Source organism: Conger conger, chromosome 6, assembly GCF_963514075.1.
Source record: "Conger conger chromosome 6, fConCon1.1, whole genome shotgun sequence".
NCBI lineage: Eukaryota > Metazoa > Chordata > Actinopteri > Anguilliformes > Congridae > Conger > Conger conger.
Genome location: NC_083765.1, coordinates 463917 through 472500, shown reverse-complemented (window position 1 = coordinate 472500; position 8584 = coordinate 463917). Strand labels below are relative to the sequence as shown.

The 8584-nt window shown below is 50.1% G+C and overlaps 1 protein-coding gene across 1 annotated transcript in view; it reads left to right on the top strand.

Annotated features, from left to right (window-relative positions):
* LOC133130669 (ankyrin-2-like) overlaps positions 1–8584 on the top strand; it is a 106684-nt gene that overhangs the window by 47557 nt on the left and 50543 nt on the right. Inside the window, exons 17-24 of the mRNA XM_061245412.1 lie at positions 1035–1232; positions 2008–2106; positions 2430–2528; positions 2641–2838; positions 4954–5052; positions 5808–5906; positions 6655–6753; positions 7443–7541. Coding sequence (XP_061101396.1) covers positions 1035–1232; positions 2008–2106; positions 2430–2528; positions 2641–2838; positions 4954–5052; positions 5808–5906; positions 6655–6753; positions 7443–7541 — 990 coding nt within the window. The remainder of the gene's footprint in view (positions 1–1034; positions 1233–2007; positions 2107–2429; positions 2529–2640; positions 2839–4953; positions 5053–5807; positions 5907–6654; positions 6754–7442; positions 7542–8584) is intronic.

Below are 8584 nucleotides of genomic sequence, written 5' to 3'. Positions count from 1 at the left end.
TATAACAGTACGGTGTGTGTGTGTGTGTATAACAGTATGGTGTGTGTGTGTGTGTGTATAACAGTACGGTGTATGTGTGTGTGTGTGTGTGTGTGTGTGTGTGTAACAGTACGGTGTGTGTGTGTGTGTATTACAGTATGGTGTGTGTGTGTGTGTGTGTATAACAGTACGGTGTGTGTGTGTGTGTGTGTGTGTATAACAGTACGGTGTGTGTGTGTGTGTGTGTGTGTGTGTATAACAGTACGGTGTATGTGTGTGTGTATAACAGTACGGTGTGTGTGTGTGTGTGTGTGTGTGTATAACAGTACGGTGTGTGTGTGTGTGTGTGTGTGTGTATAACAGTACGGTGTGTGTGTGTGTGTATAACAGTATGGTGTGTGTGTGTGTGTATAACAGTATGGTGTGTGTGTGTGTGTGTATAACAGTATGGTGTGTGTGTGTGTGTGTATAACAGTACGGTGTGTGTGTGTGTGTGTGTGTGTGTGTGTATAACAGTATGGTGTGTGTGTGTGTGTGTATAACAGTACGGTGTGTGTGTGTGTGTATAACAGTACGGTGTGTGTGTGTGTGTGTGTGTGTGTATAACAGTATGGTGTGTGTGTGTGTGTGTATAACAGTACGGTGTGTGTGTGTGTGTATAACAGTATGGTGTGTGTGTGTGTGTGTATAACAGTACGGTGTGTGTGTGTGTGTATAACAGTATGGTGTGTGTGTGTGTGTGTATAACAGTACGGTGTGTGTGTGTGTGTGTGTATAACAGTATGGTGTGTGTGTGTGTGTGTGTATAACAGTACGGTGTGTGTGTGTGTGTGTGTGTGTGTGTGTGTGTGTATAACAGTACGGTGTGTGTGTGTGTGTATAACAGTGTGTGTGTGTGTGTGTGTGTATAACAGTGTGTGTATAACAGTATGGTGTGTGTGTGTGTGTGTGTGTGTGTATAACAGTACGGTGTGTGTGTGTGTGTATAACAGTACGGTGTGTGTGTGTGTGTATAACAGTACGGTGTGTGTGTGTGTGTGTGTGTGTGTGTGCAGGAGGATCAGACCCCGCTGCACATCGCTGCTCGGCTCGGGAGGGCGGAGATTGTGCAGCTGCTCCTGCAGCACATGGCCAATCCTGACGCTGCGACTCTCAGCGGCTCCGCCCCCCTGCACATCTCCGCCCGCGAGGGCCAGAGGGGCGTTGCTTGTGTGCTGCTGGAGGCAGGGGCCTCCCATTCGCTCCCCACCAAGGTGAGCCACGCCCCCATTCTCTCCCCACCAGGGTGAAACACGCCCCCTCTCCCTCTGAGACACACCCCCTCTCCCCCCCCACAAAGGTGAGACACGCCCCCTCTCCCTCCCCACAAAGGTGAGTCACGCCCCCTCTCCCTCTGAGACCTGCCCCCTCTCCCTCCCCACCAAGGTGAGACACACCCCCTCTCCCTCCGAGACACGCCCCATTCCCTCCCCACCAAGGTGAGCCACACCCCCATTCCCTCCACACCAAGGTGAGACACGCCCCCTCTCCCTCTGAGACACGCCCCCTCTCCCTCCCCACAAAGGTGAGTCACGCCCCCTCTCCCTCTGAGACCTGCCCCCTCTCCCTCCCCACCAAGATGAGACACACCCCCTCTCCCTCCGAGACACGCCCCCATTCCCTCCCCACCAAGGTGAGCCACACCCCCATTCCCTCCACACCAAGGTGAGACACGCCCCCTCTCCCTCTGAGACACGCCCCCTCTCCCTCTCCACCAAGGTGGGACACGCCCCCTCTCCCTCTGAGACACGCCCCCTCTCCCTCCCCACCAAGGTGACCCATGCCCCCATTCGCTCCCCACCAAGGTGAGCCACGCCCCCTCTCCCTCCCCACCAAGGTGAGACACGCCCCCTCTCCCTCCCCACCAAGGTGAGACACGCCCCCTCTCCCTCCCCACCAAGGTGGGACACGCCCCCTCTCCCTCTGAGACACGCCCATCCCTCTGTGAGTGATTCTCTCTGTGAGTGATGCCCTGTGATTCTCTCACAGAAAGGATTCACTCCACTACATGTGGCTGCTAAGTATGGAAGTGTGGACGTAGCAAAACTCCTCCTGCAACGCAAAGCTTCTCCTGATTCTTCCGGAAAGGTTGGCAGCTTATATCAGAGTATCATGGCATATCGCCAGCATTATGGGATTGCAGAAGACACTAGACACTAAACTGATACACACTTATACACACCGAGACTCACTGACACTGAGGCTCACTGATACTCACTGATGCTAAGACTCACTGATGCACACTGACACTGGGACACACTGAGACTCACTGAGACTGAGACACACTGAGATCACCTTTGCAACAGCTATTCCTTCACTTTATTTGGGATCTTTTCTCATTTCTTATATGAAGCTGTCTGTATGTGCAGCAGGTCTGCCCTGTAACACAGCAGCGACCTTTAACCCCACAGAATGGCCTCACCCCGCTCCACGTGGCTGCTCACTATGACAACCAGCAGGTGGCGATGATGCTGTTGGACCAAGGAGCTTCCCCTCACGCCACTGCAAAGGTCAGCCCCCCCCTCTTCTGTTGCCACGTTTTTATCATGCTGCTGCAACATCCATGCCATGCTAAGGTGTATTCTCTGCTAGCCAGGCACATACACTGAGTTTTCCCCCCAGAATGGCTACACACCGCTGCACATCGCCGCGAAGAGGAACCAGCTGGGCGTGGCTGAGGCGCTGCTGGCTGGGGGGGCGGAGCCTGCTGTTCTGACACGGCAAGGCGTGGCTCCTCTGCACCTGGCCGCCCAGGAGGGCCACAGCGACATGGCGGCTCTGCTGCTGCGCCAGGGGGCGCAAGCTAACACGCTAACCAGGGTATGACCTGTAACACGCCAACACACTAACCAGGGTATGACCTGTAACACGCCAACACACTAACCAGGGTATGACCTGTAACACGCCAACACACTAACCAGGGTATGACCTGTAACACGCCAACACACTAACCAGGGTATGACCTGTAACACGCCAACACACTAACCAGGGTATGACCTGTAACACGCCAACACACTAACCAGGGTATGACCTGTAACACGCCAACACACTAACCAGGGTATGACCTGTAACACGCCAACACACTAACCAGGGTATGACCTGTAACACGCCAACACACTAACCAGGGTATGACCTGTAACACGCCAACACGCTAACCAGGGTATGACCTGTAACACGCCAACACGCTAACCAGGGTATGACCTGTAACACGCCAACACGCTAACCAGGGTATGACCTGTAACACGCCAACACACTAACCAGGGTATGACCTGTAACACTCCAACACACTAACCAGGGTATGACCTGTAACACGCCAACACACTAACCAGGGTATGACCTGTAACACGCCAACACACTAACCAGGGTATGACCTGTAACACGCCAACACACTAACCAGGGTATGACCTGTAACATGGCAACACGATAACCAGGGTATGACCTGTAACATGGCAACACGATAACCAGGGTATGACCTGTAACACGCCAACACACTAACCAGGGTATGACCTGTAACACGCCAACACGCTAACCAGGGTATGACCTGTAACACGCCAACACGCTAACCAGGGTATGACCTGTAACACGCCAACACGCTAACCAGGGTATGACCTGTAACACGCCAACACACTAACCAGGGTATGACCTGTAACACTCCAACACACTAACCAGGGTATGACCTGTAACACGCCAACACACTAACCAGGGTATGACCTGTAACACGCCAACACACTAACCAGGGTATGACCTGTAACACGCCAACACACTAACCAGGGTATGACCTGTAACATGGCAACACGATAACCAGGGTATGACCTGTAACATGGCAACACGATAACCAGGGTATGACCTGTAACACGCCAACACACTAACCAGGGTATGACCTGTAACACGCCAACACACTAACCAGGGTATGACCTATAACACGCCAACATGATAACCAGGGTATGACCTGTAACATGGCAACAGGATAACCAGGGTATGACCTGTAACACGGCAACACGATAACCAGGGTATGACCTGTAACACGCCAACACACTAACCAGGGTATGACCTGTAACACACCAACTCACTAACCAGGGTATGACCTGCAAAACTCCAACACGCTAACCAGGGTATGACCTGTAACACGGCAACATGCTAACCAGGGTATGACCTGTAACACGGCAACACGCTAACCAGGGTATGACCTGTAACATGGCAACACAATAACCAGGGTATGACCTGTACCATGGCAACACGCTAACCAGGGTATGACCTGTAACACGCCAACACACTAACCATGGTATGACCTATCACACGCCAACATGATAACCAGGGTATGACCTGTAACATGGCAACACGATAACCAGGGTATGACCTGTAACAAGCCAACATGATAACCAGGGTATGACCTGTAACATGGCAACACGATAACCAGGGTATGACCTGTAACACGCCAACACACTAACCAGGGTATGACCTGTAACACGGCAACACGCTAACCAGGGTATGACCTGTAACACTCCAACATGCTAACCAGGGTATGACCTGTAACACACCAACATGATAACCAGGGTATGACCTGTAACATGGCAACACAATAACCAGGGTATGACCTGCAAAACTCCAACACGCTAACCAGGGTATGACCTGGAACATGCCAACACGCTAACCAGGGTATGACCTGTAACATGGCAACACGATAACCAGGGTATGACCTGCAAAACTCCAACACGCTAACCAGGGTATGACCTGGAACACGCCAACACGCTAACCAGGCTATGACCTGTAACACTCCAACACGCTAACTAGGGTATGACCTGTAACATGCCAGCCCAGTCACATGACCTCCGACCAGTTTCTCATGGGTGCCCAGGTATGCCATGTGCTGTGGAATGACCTGACTGAAACACTCCATTCTGCTCCCATGGTAACCAGTGTCCTTTGTCACTGCAGAGTGGACTGACCTCACTCCATCTGGCTGCTCAGGAAGACAAAGTTTCCGTCGCCGAGATATTGACTGAATACCAAGCCAACCTGGACCAGCCCACCAAGGCAAGTCTCACCCTAACCCCTTGATCCCTAACCCCCTTACATCCTAACCCCTTAACCCCTAACCCCTAAACCATAACCCCTAGCCCCCTAACATCCTAACCCCTAACCCCTAACCTCAACCCAACCCCTTAACCCCTAACCCCGTACCATCCTTACCCCTTAACCCCTAACCCCTAAACCATAACCCCTAGCCCCCTAACATCCTAACCCCTAACCCATAACTTCTAACCCCCCAACCCCTTAACCCCTAGCCCCCTACCATCCTTACCCCATAACCCCTAAACCATAACCCCTAGCCCCCTAACATCCTAACCCCTTAACCCCTAACCCCTAACCTTAACCCAACCCCTTAACCCCTAACCCCCTACCATCCTTACCCCTTAACCCCTAACCCCTAAACCATAACCCCTAGCCCCCTAACATCCTAACCCCTTAACCCCTAACCCGTAACTTCTAACCCCTCAACCCCTTAACCCCTAGCCCCCTACCATCCTTACCCCTTAACCCCTCAACTATAACCCCTAGCCCCCTAACATCCTAACCCCTTAACCCCTAACCCCCTAACATCCTAACCCCTTAACCTCTAATTCCTGAACCATAACCCCTAGCCCCCTAACATCCTCAACCCTTAACCCCTCAACCATAACCCTTAGCCCCCTAACACTCTAACCTGCAATATTGTGATTTGTTAGGGTTAGGGTTCATTTTTAAATGGTATGGTTTATAATGTTACTGTCTCTTTCCTTGTCTTCCAGCTGGGCTACACTCCTCTCATAGTTGCTTGTCACTATGGTAACATGAAGATGGTGAACTTTCTATTGCAGCATGGTGCCAACATCAGTGCGAAAACGAAGGTGTGTGCATTGCAAAAGTCTCTTGTTCAGCTGTGGAGTAGAGTGCTCATATTTGCCACCTGGTGGTGGTTGTGTAAACTACTACTCCCCTACTCTCAGAAGTATTATTTCCCGGCCAGCGGCTTTATTGCCACAGAGGCAAAACTTTCGAATGAAATATGAAACCACTGTATGGTATGTCTGCTATACTGGCCAATTTGTATATGGGTATGGTACAGTGATCATTGAAACACCTTAAACCAGTTTTTTCATGATTAAAAATGCTTTAAACTGTATAAACGTGTCTATAAGCACTTCATATTTGATGTGTGTACTTATATATGCAGATCATTATAAGTGAATTGCATTCAAAAGTTTAATTTTGAAATGAAAATGGAAATCTTTGGGTGGGGGGGTCTATTGTATATGGTGAGTGCTGTGTGTGTGTGGTATAGCGTGTGGTATATGAGGAGTAGTATATGGTGAGTGCTGTGTGTGTGTGGTATAGTGTGTGGTATATGTGGAGTAGTATATGGTGAGTGCTGTGTGTGTGTGGTATAGTGTGTGGTATATGTGGACTAGTATATGGTGAGTGCTGTGTGTGTGTGGTATAGTGGGTGTGGTATATGTGGAGTAGTATATGGTGAGTGCTGTGTGTGTGTGGTATAGTGTGTGTGGTATATGTGGAGTAGTATATGGTGAGTGCTGTGTGTGTGGTATTGAGTGTGTGGTATGCTAAATGGTATAACCACTGTTGTTTTCTCCTCAGAGTGGCTACACTCCCCTCCACCAGGCAGCACAGCAAGGGAACACTCACATTATCAACACCCTGCTGCATCACGGAGCGGATCCCAACACTGTCACTGTGGTGAGACTACACACACACACACACACACACATACACACCCCCAACACTGTCACTGTGGTGAGACTGCACACACTCACACCCCCAACACTGTCACTGTGGTGAGACTACACACACACACACACACACACACATACACACCCCCAACACTGTCACTGTGGTGAGACTGCACACACTCACACACCCACACACCCAACACTGTGGTGAGACTGTGCTGTTGCATGTTGCTAAAGAGTTGCCTTCAAGGGAAGTAGGCTACTGCTTTTGACATAAAACAAAAGTACCAGGAAACAGTTGGGGGAAGCAAGATGCAGGTGAATAATTTTTAATTCAGCAAAGACCGTGGCACATTGATGGCTACAGCCAATACATACAGGAACTTTCCATTGGTATTCATCCACTAGAGTGCCAAACTCATTCCTTTGCCAATGTCTCTCTACGGATTTGTTTCTAATTTGGCTATTGTTGTTATTTTGTTATTTGATTGCACTTGATATGACTACTGTTTGACTATGATTATGACTCTTGATTATGATTATTTCAGTGTCATGAAAATATTAGTATTCCGAACAATCTTCCCAATGTGTTAAGTTCTCTGAGGTTGTACTGTATACACACACACACACACACACACACACATACAAATACATTCACACACGTGTGTTTGAATGCTGCTCTGGGTTTTTCCTCAGAATGGAAACACAGCACTGGACATTGCCCGGCGTCTGGGGTACATTTCAGTGGTGGACACTCTAAAGGTTGTCACAGAGGAGGTCATCACCACCACAACGGTGAGTAACCTTGAACCCTCACCATAACCCAAAAGCACACTATCCAACAGTCAAACCCTCCCAGTTCTTCGACCCAGAAGATACACGACTCCATCAGCAACAGATTCACAGCTTTAGTGAATTATCCACCACCCCCACCCACAACAGCAATAATCACCAACACTACATGCCAGAACCAGGACCAGTACCAGAAAGCCAACACTGAGACAGGCATAACCCCCAGAAATAGTGCTCCTACCAAGCTCCAGCACAGGACCCTAGAAGGACCCATGGAATCCCAAAATATCACAGGGACTGGGAACCAGAACCACTGCCACATGTTATATGGTAACAAAAATGGCGGACCAAAAAAAGGCAACTCTGAATACACACTCGGAAACTGGTAAAAGTTGGTAACAGTCTTTAATGAAAGTGGGCCCAGAGGTACACAAAATCCAGGGGTATAAACTCAGGAGTCTTCAGGGGCGCAAGAGAGGGGGGAGTCTGGAGAACAGAAATCTGCTAGCAAGCTAGCGAGAAAAAACACTAGTTAAAGTCCAAACTCAAAATAAGGCTACGGCTGACTGGAAAAAAGGGAGCTGGGGGGGTAAAAAACAGAAGCAGCCGAGTAGAAGTTACTGCAAAATATTTCTTAGCTGGTTTGAAGAAGGAAACAAAAAATACCAGCTGAAGGGCTTGGCGTAGGGGCAGGGGAACTGTCCGCTCCTAAGGGTGAGGAGTTTTGAGGGGAGAAGTGAAGTCCAGCTGCTGTGGAAGCTTGAGGAGATGCGGAGCATGGTGTGGGTAGTGTGGCCTGGGTCCGTGGCAGCAGAGTGTCGATGAGATGAGCTGCAGGTGTGCTGGCGACAACCGAGAGGCTTGAGGAGAGTTCACCGCCTAGTGGTGACCTCACCGCTTGTACACAGACAATCTTCTGAGTAACCCTTTTATACTGGAGCTGATGAGGAAATCCAAGACTGGTGTGCATGGGGGCGGAGACTCCTGAAGCCAGCATGAGCCACACCTGCAGCCAGTAGTGTAGGCTCACTTACACACAGACAGAG